This window comes from Chenopodium album, chromosome 7 (genome assembly GCF_948465745.1).
Source record: "Chenopodium album chromosome 7, dcCheAlbu1.1, whole genome shotgun sequence".
Taxonomy (NCBI): domain Eukaryota; kingdom Viridiplantae; phylum Streptophyta; class Magnoliopsida; order Caryophyllales; family Amaranthaceae; genus Chenopodium; species Chenopodium album.
In genome coordinates, this window is record NC_137840.1 from 77,198,643 (window position 1) to 77,216,467 (window position 17,825).

Consider the following 17,825-nt stretch of genomic DNA (forward strand, 5'->3'; position numbering starts at 1 on the left):
GATGAAAAGGGAGAAAAAAGAAAAGACAAAATAATTGGTTGAAACCACAACATGTTAATACGGAGTACCATTTTAATTACTACGTATTTTGAAATTTGTTCATTACAATGCTCAATGATACTATTTGAACTCGTAAAGAACTTACATTTAACTTTCTAAATATTTACGGAAAATGCTCTGTAACATAATTTCTTATTAATAGCCACCAAAAATACTTCTACTGTACGTCTCCCAACACACCCAACATACCTACAACCTAATAATCCCAGACCAAGAGTTGTGTTTTTGTGAGGTGAGATTTGGACCATCAGAGTCACCATATACAGAGTACAAGTATATACTTCCATAATAATCTAATGTACAAACAGCATACATCTCAACCAATGGAATTTTCTTAAGACGCATCATAGAATTTTCTTACTTGAAGCAAACAAACTAATGTAACTTCTTCACACAACAACAACAAAAAAATAGAATATCATAGTCTAAGCTGATATTGAGGTGACATTAAAAATTGTACGACTTGACATAAACTTAATAGTCACTTTACCCTCAAGGATAGATCGGAATTTCTAGGATAAATTTGCTTTTTGGCCAAAAAGCATGAATAATAAGTGGAGAAGTTTACAACATTTTCACATTGAAAGTCTAAAGTATTTGTTGAATCAGCAATTTATACATACTGCAGATGACATCAGACAATTTGTATGTACAGAAGACAGGTGACACCTAATTAAAGTTATCATTCATTCATACTTATATACATCCCCTATATTTCAAACACTCATTTTTCCTCATCTTAGCTAAGAGTTTCAAGTCTAACCTGTTAGCATCTTTCAAATATTCTGTAAAGCTTCTCCAGTGAGGCCACCTGTAATTTCAGAAACAATGTAGATTTTCAAAGATAGTTATTGCCCGGAAAAATAAGATTATTGCTTCCTTTTTTATTTAAAGAAAAATTATTGCTTCCTTCGTCCTTAATAATATGCCACATTTCTATCTTCGATCATTCCAAAATAATTGGGCACTTCTTTCTATGTTAAGTTAAAATGTGAAGTTTCCTACATCAGTAGATCACTCTTATAGGCATTAACTATAAAAACTCGACAGCCAATTTCGGTTTGACATTAAGAGAATGAGTCTCCAGTAATGGTATATTATTCTGTTCCTAAAAAACAATCCCTAATTAAATGCGGCCTATTATTTGAGGATGAGGGAGTAATAAAATCTCGTTTATGTAACAGGGAAAGACTTAACATGAGTTTGAATGCACTTGTTACCTGTACAAAAGTCCCATCTTTAGCCATTGAATTAGGGGGTTTAAGAAAGAGTCTCATAGCAGGAACTAGGATGTGCTGCACAGACCACTCACGTTGTGCCCAAGCTGTCTCTGCTTCTGCAAGTAGTTCATGTTCAATCTCATCATCCTTAACCTCACTAGGAGCTGTAGAAAACAGAAATTAAATTCAGCAAAAAGCTCTGCATACAGTCGAGCTTGTTCAAGAAGGTATTAAATTTAACTTCTATCAACTGAAACAAGATTTTAATGAGTTGAGTACCAGATCTGTTCATATCTTCATCAATAGAAATCACAGCAGGTTGAGATTTTCTTCTATAGTGTTGTAAGCCATCACCTGCTGGATTTGGCAAAATAGGTGGATGCATGGCATAGAAATTTGCAAGAGCAGCTGAGATTGTTTGAAAGCAAACTTTCTCATCCTCCCAGTCAACCTATGAAGAGGAGTAAAAATCAGAGGAGTTAATGCTCTCACTGGCTAAGTATCATTAGGGAAAAGGAAAAGGAAAAGGAACAGATAAATAGTAGGGTTATGCCATCACACAGGATGAAAGTAGAGTCAGAAATTATATGAAAAAATTGAAGATTGCAGCTAATGAGCAAGAAAAATACATCATTGCCAAGACAAAGAACAAATTCAGGAACACGATCCATGTCAGGTGTGTACTGATCAAGTATGACAGGAAGCCTGGACAAATTCCCTCGAGGATCTATGTAAATGCAGAAATACTCCTCCAGCATTTCGGATTTTCCCTTGAGTAGCTCCGTGTTCATCTGTAGACCAATTATTCAAAATAAATAACATCAAAAGCATTTTATCAAATGGTGTAAGTGGAAACTTAAAGTATGGGTTTGTTCAGAGATAATGATGTAATAAATATAAGAAACATAACATGTAAATGTGGAAAAATCAAGGACATGAAGGTATCTGATTAGGTTAATTTGCAGTTAAATAAAGTACTAGCCTAGGTCTCAAGCAGGGGGAGCAAGAGTACAGGACTTTCTTTGGAAAAGTGGACAAAGGAAAAGTAATAACCTCAGCAATTTTCTTCTTCAAATCATCATCCTCACTGTCATCTGCATCAATATCTTCCTCTTTGAGTGCCAGCATTATTAACTCAGGGAGAGGAGCAGGGTCACTCAATTGTATAGCATTGAAATGAGCAAAACGACGCAGGACTTGCTGATACATGAGTTCTTTGCTGGGCAGAAAAAGGGGTAAAAGTAACAAGCAAACAAAGTCAGATGAGATCAGTAAAAATTGATGCTTAGATTTATATGGAACTCACACAAACTAAAGAACAGGCTAACTGACTGCAAGGAGGATGATAAAACCAACAATAGTTGTTTTTCCATCCAAAATGCATGCTGCAATTTACTCCAGATATTGCAGGATCATCAATTCTTTGATTCTATGAGCCCTATGATGGACCAGCAGTAGACTTAAAGTACTATCCTAACCTTACTAATTCTCTTTACAATGTAGACCAGAGTCAACTTTAGAAGTATAAGATAAATGTAGAGACGAATGGCCAATTGGCAATCAGACAGCTGCTTATTCTTACCATGAATCCAAAACATTTAGTGTAAAGAGCGTAAAAGAGCCAATATTGATACCTCAAGTTTACTACATTTGCCAGATAAAGATGAGTCTTGTACTGTAACAATGCAAAAACATCATCTGCCATTCCAACATAAGTGCAGCCTCTGACAATATCAAGAAGGCCTGGTAGAAATGCAAATTAATGAGCTATAATTATTAATATAAAAAGAAAAGCTATGGCTAAATTGAAAATGGCTTCAAAGATATTACAGTACATACAGGGGGTGGGGGGAGAACTCACCAGAATGAGAGCTATTATCAATTTCCTCAACAAGCTCCTGAATGCTGGTAAGATCTGCACTCTCCTTGGGATTTCTCCTTTGTCTAATAATTGAAGACCTACAATATTCAATTTGCGTCTTTATCATTAGATATATTACAACCACAACAATCCTAAGAGATTCTTACATTGTTATTCACCAGATACTACACTCAAACAAATGCTTGTTAACACCAAATTAAATATCTTGCAACAGAGATAAACAATACGCTAATAAGGTCTTGGGTATGATCTAAAAAAAAAAAAAAGAAATTACTAGAAAACAAAAGATGTCATGCTGAGGATTGTAACACTTAGAACAGAGCTTGATGACATGAGGCAGCAACATAACATAGTCACAAAAACAAAACCATGACAAAATAACAAACCTGTTCTGATATGGCAAAAATGCAATTAAAGACTTATGAGGTGCAATAAATCAGTTGAAACTAGAAAGAGAAGGGAAAAAAAAAATTATGTGGTGCAAAAAATCAGTAAAGAAAAAGGACTTAAGACTACCACAAGGTGCAATATCAGAAGAACAGTAGCAAAGACAGCATTAAAGAGACCATATTAATTCACTTTACAATACGGAAGCTTAGAGGAAAAATATCACAAATGAGAAGTAGTTGGCTGACAATTTGAGTTTGTGTAAAGGAGATAGGGGTTTCTCTGCACCTCATTGAAGTGAGAGCTTTAATGGGGTGCACTTAATAAAAAGTTTATGGGGAAATAAAGGTTGTGCAACTAGGCGTGCCTCATTGTGCCTCACCAAACCAGACTTGCCTAGACCAAAAAAGACACATGGCCCATGTCACCTTGCAGCTCAGGCGCGCTTTTATCTACTGGATTTAACAACATAAAAATTAAACTCACTAAATTATTCAGCAGAACACATTAATTATGGTATTATACTGAGTTCTACTTCCTTCACCATAAAATTTTAATGCTTTGGACATTAGCATTCTCCTAATCTCACTTTCCTATCACTTCCAAAACTGACTCTATCCTTTACACGCAGGTCAGCAAGATTTACACCATTCAGAAATCTTAGGAGAGTTGTAGAAACACTCTTAAACTCCAACCTGTCACAAATATTAGAATATGATTTGCTCTTTTTTCAACATTACCAACTAAACAAACTTTGTATGAAGCAAATATCCTAGCTAGTGAAAGCAAAAACCAGTTCAAAGAGCAAGCTATAACTGCTGAAAGTAAGGAATTGAGGTGTGGTTTTTAAAACCACCAGCACCCACCAACCAAGAAAAAACAAAAAGATGACAACTTAAGAAGCACAATGAAAAAGGAGACTGATGATTAATAATTATAACAATGTTGCATCTATGAAAGTCTGACCTTACAGAATTCAAGCTAGCATTTCTTTCAAGCTGAGTAGAAGGCTTAACTTGCATATATGCATGCAACCTTCCTGCTGGATCTAATGCATCAGTTCTAACCATCTTTTGCACGGGAACCTTCTGCGACTTTGATGCTGCAGTTGCACCAGGGGGTAGGGCATCAAAACATCACAAATAAATATATAAAGACAAATTGCATCAATTGAGTATCTGTCAGTATTGGTCACACAAAATTCTAGTAAGCAGTAACTTTCATCTCTTATTGCTGCAACAAGGAAAAAGATCTGTTTACTTCAGCTTCCTCAATCAACAAAGGCATTACAGACTATGTTGTTACAGTCTCTTTGGATGCATGTTGACCACTTCATATATTTCAAATCCTGTCATTCTCCTCCTTACAGACTTATCAAGAGACCTTTTTTTTTTTTTTTTTTTTTGGGCAAAAGCCTCACTTTTCTCTATTTTTCTTTAAGAAAAATTCAATTATTCCAACAAACCAAAAATTGCTGGAGAGAAGGTTAAAGATTTTTTTTTTTTTTTTTTTTTTTTTTTGAAAAAAAAAACTAGTGAAGTTGAGCAACTTTCAGCTTCTAGGATGCATAAGCTGTATCAAGTGTTATTTTTAAGGAAAGCTGAGATTTGATCGTGATAATTTATCCATACCAGAAGCTGGAGGACTAGAAAGGGAATCTTTGCTTGTTCCTACAGGAATTGAAGGGGAGGACTGCATCACCTGCTTCACACATCCAAAACAAAAAGCGAGTACAAAAATTAAGAGTATAGTGATAGTTTCTTTTATTTGAAGATAATTTATCAACTGTAATAAAAGACAACATGGAAGAAAAGGTGCTTTAAATAACGCAAAAGAGGCTAAAAAATTCAAGTCTGATTAAAAAGCCTTTCTCTAGAGCATGGTCCTCTTATGATCAACACTTAATTGTTTTATATACCTCTGTTCCAGTTAAATTTTATTGGAAAAAGTAGAGTTGTCAAAAGTTGACTAGACCCGAAATACCGACTCAAACCCGATTATTAACCGACCCATCTGAACCCGAAAAAATGGTAACCCAAACCCGACTGACCCAAACTGACCCGAATTGAAACCAATCCTAGACCCGAATATGTGAGACCCGAACCCGAACAGACCTGGAGATGACATGACCCAAATGAAACCCGTAAATTATTGACCTGAACCGAACCCAACTTGAATCGAAATTGACCAAAACCCGTTTTAACCCGTCAAAACCCAAATTTAACCCGACTTGTTACTAACCTAACCTGAATTTAACCCGACCTGTTCCTAACCCGATCCGAATTTAACCCAACCTGTTACAAACCCGACCCGAAATCAACCCGACTTGTTATTGACCTGACCCAAATTCAACCCGACTAGTTATTAACCCGACCCAAATTTTACCGTTCGGATATAAAAATTGCCGAAATGTTTACCATGGTCCCAAATACCCTTCGAGAGTCCAATTGGGTGGGTGGAACCATCCAATCTGCCTTTAAACGACAAATTTACCGTTTTACAATTTACACTGTTTCATTAATTCAAACTTACCACGAACATTTATGACAACATATAATGATCATTTATGGTTCTAAACGGCATTATATGACCCCAAGATGTATCCCCTAAAATCTCATTTCTTTTCGACACCGGGCCCCATAACTTTCGAAATTTCTAAAAACACATGGATATTAGCCTTCAATTTTGGAATTTTTAAACTTTTTTCGCACGGAAATAAAAATTGCCAAAATGTTTACCATAGTCCCTAATGCCCCCCGAGAGTCCAATTGGGTACGTGGAACCATCCAATTTGCCTTTAAACAACCAATTTGCAGGTTTACAACTTGCACCGATTTCATTAACTAAAACCTATTACGAACATTTATGAAAACAAATAATGATCATTTATGGTTTAAAACGGTATTATATAACTCCGAGATGTATCCCCTGAAATTTCAAGACTTTTCGCCACTGTGTCTCGAAACCTCCAAAAATTTCTGAAAAAAGCGTGGATATTAGCCTTAAATTTTTGAATTTTTTGATTTTTTTTTGCCCGGAAATAAAAATTGCCGAAATATTTATCATGGTCCATAATACCCTCACAGAGTCCAATTGGGTAGGTGGAACCATCCAATTTTCCCTTAAACGACCAATTTACTGATTAACAACTTGCACCGATTTCATAAACACAAATCTACCACGAACATTTATGACAACATATAACGATCATACATGGTTCCAAACGGCATTATATGACCCCGAGATGTATCCCCTAAAATCTTAAAGCTTTTCGACAACGGACCCTAAAACCTACAATTTTGGAAATTTTTTACTTTTTTCGCCCGAAAATAAAAATTGAAGAAATATTAACCATGGTCCATAATACCCTCCAGGAATCCCGTTGGGTGGGTAGAACCATCCAATTTGCCTTTAAACGACAAATTTATCATTTACAACTTGCACCGATTTCATTAACTTAAGCCTTCCACGAACATTTATTACAACATATAATAATCATATATGGTTCTAAACGGAATTTTATGACACCAGACGTATTCCCTGGAATTTCAAGACTTTTCGACACCGAGTCCCGAAACCTTTAAATTTCGCAAAATGCGTGGATATTAGTCTTCAATTTTGGAATTTTTTGACTTTTTTCGCTCGGAAATAAAAATTGCCAAAATGTTTACCATGGTCCCTAATACCCTCCGGCAGCCCAATTGGCTCGGTGGAACCATCCAATTTGTCTTTAAACAGTCAATTTACCGGTTTACAACTAGCACTGATTTCATTAACTCAAGCCTACCACGAACATTTATGACGACAAATAATGATCATAAATGAATCTAAACGACATTATATGACCCCGATATATATGCCATAAAATCTTAAGTCTTTTCGACATCGGGTCTTGAAACCTCCAAAATTTCTCAAAAACGTGGACATTAGCCTACAACTTTTGAATTTTTTGACTTTTTTTCGCCCGTAAATAAAAATTGCCGAAATGTTTACCATGGTCCCTAATACCCTCCGATAGTCAAATTGGGTGGGTGGAACCACCAATTTGCCTCCAAACGTCCAATTTACCGGTTTACAAATTACACCGTTTTCATTAACTTAAGTCTACCACAAACATTTATGACAACAAATAATGATCATAAATGGTTCCAAACGACATTATATGGCCTCGAGATATATAACTTAAAATCTCAAGTCTTTTCAACACCGGGTTCCGAAACCACCAAAATTTCTCAAAAAAGGGGATATTAGCCTTTAATTTTGGAATTTTGACTTTTTTTCACCGGTAAATAAATATTGGTGAAATGTTTATCACGGTCCCTAATACCCTTCGGTAGTCCAATTGGATGGATGGAACCATCCAATTTGCCTTTACACGGCCTATTTACCGGTTTAAAGTTGTACCGATTTCATTAACTCAAGCCTACCAACAAAATTTATGACAACATATAATGATCATATATGGTTCCAAACGGCATTATATAACCCCGAGATGTATCCCCTAAAATCTCAAGGATTTTCGACACCGGAACTCGAAACCTCTAAAATTTCTCAAAAAGTGTGGATATCAACCTTAAATTTTTTAATTTTTGGACTTTATTTTTCGTCTGTGAATAAAAATTGCCGAAATGTTTACCATTATCCCTAATACCCTCCGGGGGTCCAATTAGGTGGGTGGAACAATCCAATTTGTCATTAAATGGTGAATCTACTGTTTTACAACTTGCGCCGATTTCATTAACTCAAGTCTACCACGAACATTTATAAGAACATATAATGATCATTTATGGTTTAAAACAGTATAATATGACCCCCGAGGTGTATTATTTAAAATCTCAAAGCTTTTCGACACTGGGACTCGAAACCTCAAAAATTTCCGTAAAAGCGTGGATATTAGTCTTCAATTTTGGTATTTTTAGACTTTTTTTCGCCTGAAAATAAAAATTGCCGAAATATTTACCATAGTTCCTAATACCCTCAGGTAGTCCAATTAGGTGGGTGGAACCATCCAATTCGCCTTTAAATGGTGAATCAACTAGTTTACAACTTGCACCGATTTCATTAACTCAAGCCTACCAAAAACATTTATGAGAACATATAATGATCATTTATGGTTTAAAACGGTATAATATGACCCCGAGATGTATTCTTTAAATCTCAAAGATTTTCGACACCGGGCCTCGAAACCTCAAAAGTTTCCATAAAAGCGTGGATATTAGCCTTCAGTTTTGGAATTTTTAGACTTTTTTCGCCTGAAAATAAAAATTGCCGAAATATTTACCATGGTTCCTAATATCCTCAGGTAGTCCAATTAGGTGGGTGTAACCATCCAATTTGCCTTTTAATGGTGAATTAACTAGTTTATAACTTGCACCGATTTCATTAACCCAAGCTTACCAAGAACATTTATGAGAACATATAATGATCATTTATGGTTTAAAACGGTATTATATGACCCCGAGATGTATCCCCTAAAATCTCAAAGTTTTTCGACACCGGGCCCCGAAACCTCAAAATTTCTCAAAAAGCGTGGATATTAGCCTTCAATTAAGGAACTTTTTGACATTTTTTTCGCTCGGAAATAAAAATGGTCAAAATGTTTACCATGGTCCCTAATACCCTCCAGTAGTCCAATTGGGTGGGTGCAACCATCCAATTTGTCTTTAAACGACCAATTTACCGATTTATAATTTGCACCGATTTCATTAAATCAAGCCTACAACGAACATTTATGACAACAAATAATGATCACATATGGTTCCAAACGACATTATATGACCCCCGAGATGTATTCCCTAGAATTTCGAGACTTTTAAACACCGGGCCCCGAAAACTCCAAAATTTCTCGAATAGCGTGGATATTAGCCTTCCATTTTTGAATTTTTGACGTTTTTTCGCTCGTAAATAAAAATTGCCGAAATTTTTACCATAGTCCCTAATATCCTCCGTGTGTCCAACTGCGTGGGGGGAACCATCCAATTTGCCTTTAAACATACTATTTACCGGTTTACAACTCAAGATTACCACGAACATTTATGACAACATATAATGATCATATATTGTTCCAAACGGCATTATATGACCTCGAGATGTAATCCAAAATTTTTAAAGCTTTTTGACACTGGGCCTCGAAATCTCCAAACTTTCTGAATAAGCATGGATCTTAGACTTTAATTTTGGAATTTTTAGACTTTTTTTCGCCCGAGAACAAAATTACCGAAATATTTACCATGGTCCCTAATACCCTGGGTGGAACCATCTAATTTGCCTTTAAACGGTCAATTTACCGATTTACAACTTGCACTGATTTCATTAACTCAAGCCTACCACGAACATTTATGAAAACATATAATGATAATATACGGTTTCAAACGACATTATATGACCCCGAGATGTATCCTCTAATTCTTAAGGTTTTTCGACACAGGCCCCCGAAACCTCTAAAATTACTTTAAAAAAAACGTGGATATTAGCCTTTAATTTTGGAATTTTTTTACTTTGCCCGGAAATTAAAAAAATTTCGAAATGTTTACCATGGTCCCTAATATCCTCCGTGCATCCAATTGGGTGGGTGAAACTATCGAATTTGCCTTCAAACGACCAATTTACCGGTTTACAACTTGCATCGATTTCATTACTCAAGCCTACCACGAACATTTATAACAACATATAATGATCATATATAGTTCCAAATGGCATTATATGACCCTGAGATGTACTTCCTAGAATTTCAATACTTTTCGACACCGAACCCTAAAACCTCAAAATTTCACAAAATGCGTGGATATTAGACTTCAATTTTGGAATTTTTTGACTTTTAGTCGCTCAAAAATAAAAATTGTCGTCCAGAAATATTAGACTTCAATTTTGGAATTTATCTTTAAAACACCGATTTACCGACTTACAACTTGCACCGTTTTCATTAACTTAAGCCTACTATATATATTTATGACAATAAATAAGGATAATATATGGTTTTAAACGCCATTATATGACCCCGAAATATATTCCCTAAAATTTCAAAACTTTTCGACACCGGACCCCGAAACCTCCAAAATTTCTCAAAAAGCGTGGATTAGAGTTCAATTTTGGAAATTATTATCTTTTTTTCGCCCGGAAATAAAAATTGCCGAGATGCTTACCATGGTCACTAATACGATCCGGGAGTCCAATTGGGTGGGTGGAACCATCCAATTTGCCTTTAAACGACCAATTTACCGATTTACAACTTACACCGATTTCATTAACTCAAACCTACTACTAACATCTATGACAACATATAATGATCATATATGGTTCCAAACGACATTATATGACCCTCAAGATGTATTCCCTAAATTCTTAAGACTTTCCGACATCAGGCCCCGAAATCTCCAAAATTTCTCAAAAAGCGTAGACATTGCCTTCAATTTTGGAAATTTTGACTTTTTTTCGCCAGGAAAGAAAAAAAAAAAAAAAAAATGTCGAAATGTTTACCATGGTCCCTAATACCCTCCGGTAGTCCAATTGGGTGGATTGAACCATCCAATTTGACCCTGAGATGACCCTGAGATGTATTCCCTAGAATCTCAAGCCATTTCCATACCAAGCTCCGAAACCTAAAAAATTTCTCAAAAAGTGTGGATATTAGCCTTTAATTTTGGAATTTTTAGACTTTTTTTTCGCCCGGAAATAATCATTGCCGAAATGTTTACCATGGTCCCTTATATCCTTCGGGAGTCCAATTGGTTGGGTGGAACCATCCAATTTGCCTTTAAACGGCCTATTTACCGGTTTATAACTTGCATCGATTTCATTAACTCAAGCTTACCACGAACATTTATGACAACAAATAATGATCATATATGGTTCCAAACCGCATTAAATGACCCCGAAATGTATCCCTTAGAATTTCAAGACTTATCTACACCGGGCCCCGAATTCTCAAAAATTTCTCAAAAAGCATGGATATTAGCCTTCAATTTTGAAATTTTTGACTTTATTTTCGCCCGGAAATAAAAATTGCCGAAATGTTTACCATGATCCATAGTACCGTCCGGAAGTTCCATAAGGTGGGTGGAACCATCCAATTTTCCTTTAAACGACTAATTTACTGGTTCACAAATTGCACCAATTTCATTAACTCAAGCCTACCACGAAAATTATGACAACAAATAATGATCATATATTGTTCTAAATAACATTATATGACCCCGAGATATATTCTCTAAAATTTGAAGACTTTTCGACACCGAGCTCCGAAACCTCTAAAATTTCTCAAAAAGTGTGGATTTTAGTCTTCAATTTTGGAATTTTTTGACTTTTTTTCGTCCAGAAATAAAAATTGCCGAAATGTTTTTCATGGTCCCTGATACCCTCCGGGAGTCCAATTTGGTTGGTGGAACCATCCAATTTGCCTTTAAACAGCCAATTTAATTATCGGTTTACAACTTACACAGATTTCATTAACTCAAGCCTACTACGAACATTTATGACAACATATAATGATCATATATGGTTCCAAACGGCATTATATGACCCGGAGATGTATCCCCTAAAATATTAATACGTTTCTACACCGGGCCCCGAAACCTCCAAAATTTCTCAAAAAGCGTGGAAACTAAGCCTTCAATTTTCGAATTTTTTTACTTATTTTCGCCTAGAAATGAAATTTGTCGAAATGTTTACCATGGTTTTTAATACTCCCGAGAGTCCAACTGGGTGTGTGGAACCATTCAATTTGCTTTTAAATGGCCAATTTACCGTTCTGCACCTTGCACCGATTTACTGGCTTACAACGGCCAATTTAATTAAATTGCACCAAACCCGACTTGATTCGAAATTGACCGAAACTCGTTTTAACCCGTCAAAACCCGAATTTAACCCAACTTGTTACGAACCTGACCTGAATTCAACCCGACCTGTTCCTAACCCGACCCGAATTCAACCCAACTTGTTACAAACCCGACCTGAAATCAACCCGATTTGTTATTGACCTGACCCAAATTCAACCCAACTTGTTATTGACTCGACCTAAATTTTACCATACCTATTACTTGCCCAGCCCAAAAATTAAACCCGATGTGTTACTAACCCGACTCGAAAAAACACGACTTGTTATTGATCCGACCTAAATTCAACCCAAATTGTTCCTGACCCGATTTCAAATCACCTTAAATGCAAATTAGACCACCTTATTATTGTTGATCAAAGCATTTTGTCTTGGGAGACCAAGTCGGTCCAGGCCGACAAAAGAAAGGAGCATCATCCTCAAATTTAAGAGTTAAATATAGTATATATTTGTTGTATGGTCAAAGGAGATAATTATCTTCCTAAATTATAGACTATAGTTCCCTAGTATATTGCCATATATATTATAGTCAAAGGAAATAATTAGCTTGATAAAAATGATAATTATCTATTTATAGTTAGTTGAACCCGAATTTGACCTGACTTGGAAATGACCCGACCTGATTGTAACTTGCAAATTATTGACTTGAACATAACTCGACTTGAATCCAAGAATAACCCGACTTGAAAATGACCTAACCTGATTATAACCCGCAAATTATTCACTTGAACCGAAACCAACTTGAACCCGAGAATGACCCAACCTGATTATAATCCGCAAATTATTGACTTAAACCGAACCCGGCATAAATTCGAGAATGACCCGACCTGTTTTTAACCCGCAAATTATTGACTTGAACTGAACCCGACTCGAACCCGAGAATTACCCTAACCTGTTTTAACCCGTGAAATCCCGAATTAAACCCCACCTATTGTTCACCCGACCCGAATGTAACCTGACCTTATTAACCCGACCTAAACCTGACCCAAACTCGATAAGAAGTATGACCCGACTCAAGCATGACCCAACCCAAACCCAACCCGTATATGTTATGGAATTAATCTGAATAGACCCGACCCGAGTTGACCCGACCCACTCTTACCCGACCAAAACCCGACTTGTTTAGCCGAATTGACAGCTTTAGGAAAAAGCATGAGCATGGCAACAGGTCAGAAGATCCATATAGTTTTTTTATTAATAAATCCCAATGTTTATGAAATTTCCATCTTGGCAATTGATGTCATTCAAGCCATGCATGCATGCACATTACATAAGATAAGGGAGATCCAATGTCATGATTGAACCACTACATTAATTACGAAACTGTTACGACTTCATTAAGATAAGTGATGGATTGTATAAAGGGGAATACCTTTTATATACCGATTTATACAAACAACTACAAAGTACCTATTAAGATTGTATGCTCAATGAACACTACCATTTCACAATTTTTGACAATTTCAAATCTAAGATGGCTTACTAAACTAGACCTGGCCCTATGCGTGGAAACAAGACAGAAACAGGAGGCTACTGGAGTACTGATTTTGTGAGCCATACTTAACTAGTTAACTTTTGAAAATCACAAAAAGTAAATAATTGTCGTATACTCACATAGGAGCTCTTATTAAGCAAATTGTCTCCCAAGATAGTTATTTTAATAAATTTCTTTAAAAGGTAATTGTTTGTAACATACTAACAAGGACAGTTGAGATCCCAAGGTTTCGATATGAACTAGAGATTGCAAACAAATGCAAGAAACCCTACTTTGCAGGTTAAGTAGATAAGTAAGCTAACTTCCCTCAGAATTCAATGGAAATTTGAATTCTAGAGAGAATCGGATATTGTAAAATTAGGATAAAAGGATGCCAAGAAGGTTAGAGGCAATTTAAGAGACATTAGGGGTTGTAATCATGGACTAAACTCAGCATTGTGCATATTTTCCAACAGACAAAAAAACTGTTGAATGCACTATATAAGTTAAAGATTTGAAGCTCTTGTAGTAGAAGCAAAATATTTTACCTGTTCTTCAAATACTCTTGTCTCATTGGAGTTTGTCAATTGCAGTTCCACTTCTGATTGTATCTTTTCAATTATAACTTCCTGATTCAAAAGGCTTACCTGCCAATTAATCAACCAAGAAAATATTATCTACCAAAAAATGGTAACAGGACTAACAAGGGTCTTGTGAGACAGACATCTAAAAAAAATTCTTAAGGTCAACAGATGGACAATGCTGATTTTTTGTAACCTAAATAGGTTGCAATCACGAACTGCTATGGGCTCAACAACAAATCAAAGCATCTGAAGATTACAAACTACCTAAAATTATTTCTTACCTCACGTTTTGTTGGATGTATGTTCACATCAACATGCTCAGGTGGTAATATAATTGACATGTATACAAAAGGTTTTGATGCTCTGGGCAAAGTTGCAGCATATACAATTTCGATAGCCCTTTTCAAAGCAGAGCACTCAACCAATCGATCTGAAAGATATTCCGATAAATGGTCAATGATGTTTTGAAGCTAAAACAAATGCACCCATGCTGCCAGCATTAACTTCAACCACTGACACTTTAGTAAAAACAAGTAAATAGATTAATATATAATTGAAAATATTTCCTTTTCCGCGATATTTAGGAACAGAGGGAAGTGAGGGATGTATCTCGACCACTTAAAGATCATACCCAATTATAGGTGTTATTTACACGGAACATACCATTAATAAAAAGCACCATAGTTATCTTCTTGGCCACATAATTGGAATTGGAGATGAAACCTTTCATCTTAAACACTGAGCTAGATGGATCATCATCTGAGGCTTCTATCTTTATTAGATTACGAGCAACAGATACACCATAAACAGCTCTGATCGCATCAATTCTAGAAGATGTGGCAACACTATGAACATCAGCTCTTGCAGCCCCATGCTAGAAATAAAAGGAGCACAAATAATGAGTTTTATATCAGGTTGGCTCCTGAAGAAATAAAGTAGATGAAATGGAGGAATTTAAAACCAAAGACTAACCTTTCTACAAGAAAAGCCCACATTTATGTGATGAATTGCAAACCGACTTAGCAAGTCAACAATCTTTGGATAATCATCATTAGAGTTCTGAAGTGTTTTCTTCCGTGCAGTCATATTATAGAAAAGATTCTCGATCTACATTCAATGGAAAAAAGTTCAATTCAAGATCCAAACTCACCTAAAACATCAGATCTCTGTAACATATTTGTCCAATTAGCCTCATTTAAGATGGTGAAAAAATAAGGATAAACTAGAAAAAGAAAGTAAACCACCAAACCAAACAATACAAACCTCTCATATTACAATAGTTGAATTCAATTCTGTTAGTTCCTTCTATTACTTACTTCAAAAGGCCAAATTTATGCCTGATCATTTACTCAATAATCATTTGCAACAAAGGATTACATCAAAGGGCAGGTTTAAATTCACTGGGACATACTTCAATTTATATACTGAAGAGCAAATTAAAGTCAATCTATTTTATTACCAACAACTATCTTTCATTGGCATGCCACCATTCAGTCTGATCAACAACACAAACAAACAAAAAAGGCTCAACTCATCCAAGTAACTACGGCTCGTACCATGATCTGAGTCCCTTTCACAGCAGCACAAGGTTTAGGCTCATTCTCCATAACACCATCTCTATAAGACACCCTGAAACAAACAATGAACCCTCATTAGAACCAATTCCTACTTTAATAATAACTCTGTCTCTCTCTCAGAGGCATTTCATCAAACACTTTGTGCTCAAAATAAATTCCCACCAAAATTACCTGAATCCATGCAATTGGCCTGGGGTTATAGTAGTCACCGTCACATGACCAACATAAGTCATGCTTGCCAAAGCCTCACCCCTAAACCCCATCGATGTAATCGACTGCAAATCCTCAAATTTCGACAATTTCGACGTCGTATGCCGTTCACAAAGTATCGGCAAATCCTCAAACTAAACAAACCAAAATTAGGGTTAATCTTCAATACATAAATTGCGCCACAAAATCATTAAATTTCTGGATAAGTTTAATTTTACCCTAATTCCGTGACCATCATCGGAGACTTGAATGAGTTTGAGACCACCATCTTTAACAACGACATTAATGGAGGAAGAATGAGCATCGAGGCTGTTCTCGACGAGCTCTTTAATGGCGGAAACTGGACGTTGGATGACTTCACCGGCGGCGATACGGTTGATGACAGATTCATCTAAACGATGGATTTTAGGGGGTTCTTTGGTTGTAGTAGGAATGATTTCATCATCTTCTTCATCTAGTTCAATGGGTATTGGCTCATCTCTTTTCTCCATTGTTGTAGTTGCTAAGAGGAGAGAGAATGAGCGAGTAGTTCAAGCTTCAAGATATTATGGTTGTTTTAATGGCTGCTTTCGTTTTTCCCGCCAAGTTTACTTGACATAATTTCTCCCTTCCCCATTATATATAGTGGGCTAGTGCCTAGTGGAGTAGTGGCTAGTGTTTGACTAAAACTATGAAGTAAACAGAGGAAGTACTAATTGACTAATTGGCAAAAGTTAATGGATATCATGGGACGTTTTATAAGATGACCATTAATTATTTCAATTAACGCGTAATTTTGGTATACATTTTTCGATTAATTGTATTTTAGAAAATATTTTAATATCTAGTTATTGAAGACATTCGTTACTTAATAATTTGCTAAAATAAATTTGTAACAATTAAAATAAAAATGACCGCATTTAGTTAATTAAAATTACAAAAGGAGTAATTAAAACTTCTACAAAAGAAGTTAAATACCGGTAAAGGCTAAGTATTTCTCTGTAATTCCAAAACATTTTTTATTTGCATTGATTCATGGAAATACGTTTGTAATAACTAATGTTTTCTCCTACTATCCTACAGATAAAGTTTTTTTTTTTTTTTTTTTTTTTGAAAGGTAAGATTAAAGTTCTTACCAATCTAGATCCTTTCACAAGAGTCCCTCTTCTTAAGTAATACTTAGTCTAGTGGTAAAGATAGTCATCTCACAACCATGAAATTCCATTATAAGTAACACTCTCCTTAAGTAATACTTAGTCTAATGGTAAAGATTGTCATCTCGCAACCATAAAATTCCACTATAAGTAACTTGAGAGTGGAAGACTTCTTTACCCTTCCCCTCACTTTCAAGGGGCCTTAACTGCAAATCTGGATTGAGTTGACTAGTAAAAAGCTTCAGTTCAATAGTTCCTTCTTCTCTTACCAAAAAACACAAAAACTATCATATTAATACTTAAATAGAACACACCTAAATATATAGACTTTATTCTCCATATTTTGTATCAAATATAAATATTCTATTCGATTTGCAGCTCAATCAATCACAATTTCTTCAACCCTCCTAGTAAGGAACACTAGAGGATGATCCAAGACAAACTATATACACTGAGGATTGTCCATCC

The 17,825-nt window shown here is 35.6% G+C and overlaps 1 protein-coding gene across 1 annotated transcript; it reads right to left on the reverse strand.

Annotated features, from left to right (window-relative positions):
* Positions 1-545: 545 nt before the first annotated feature.
* LOC145639729 (DNA mismatch repair protein MLH1-like) lies at positions 546-17,031 on the reverse strand. Its single transcript, XM_081691052.1, has 16 exons — positions 16,443-17,031; positions 16,186-16,358; positions 15,994-16,066; positions 15,410-15,544; positions 15,101-15,311; positions 14,719-14,867; positions 14,402-14,500; positions 5,181-5,250; positions 4,516-4,651; positions 3,142-3,239; positions 2,915-3,023; positions 2,334-2,499; positions 1,910-2,071; positions 1,560-1,731; positions 1,281-1,444; positions 546-871 (listed from the first exon to the last, which is right to left on the reverse strand). Exons 1-16 carry the CDS (start codon positions 16,713-16,715, stop codon positions 827-829), a joined length of 2,235 nt encoding a protein of 744 aa, XP_081547178.1. The 5' UTR covers positions 16,716-17,031; the 3' UTR covers positions 546-826.
* Between the last annotated feature and the right edge of the window lie 794 nt (positions 17,032-17,825).

Coding starts and splice junctions, on each gene's coding strand:
- LOC145639729 (XM_081691052.1), bottom strand. CDS start 16,715: ATGGAGAAAAGAGATGAGCCAATACCCATTGAACTAGATGAAGAAGAT. Junction 4,652..5,180: donor TTCTAGTCCTCCAGCTTCTG/GTATGGATAAAT, acceptor GTGCAACTGCAG/CATCAAAGTCGCAGAAGGTT. Junction 3,240..4,515: donor GCTAGCTTGAATTCTGTAAG/GTCAGACTTTCA, acceptor TGAATATTGTAG/GTCTTCAATTATTAGACAAA.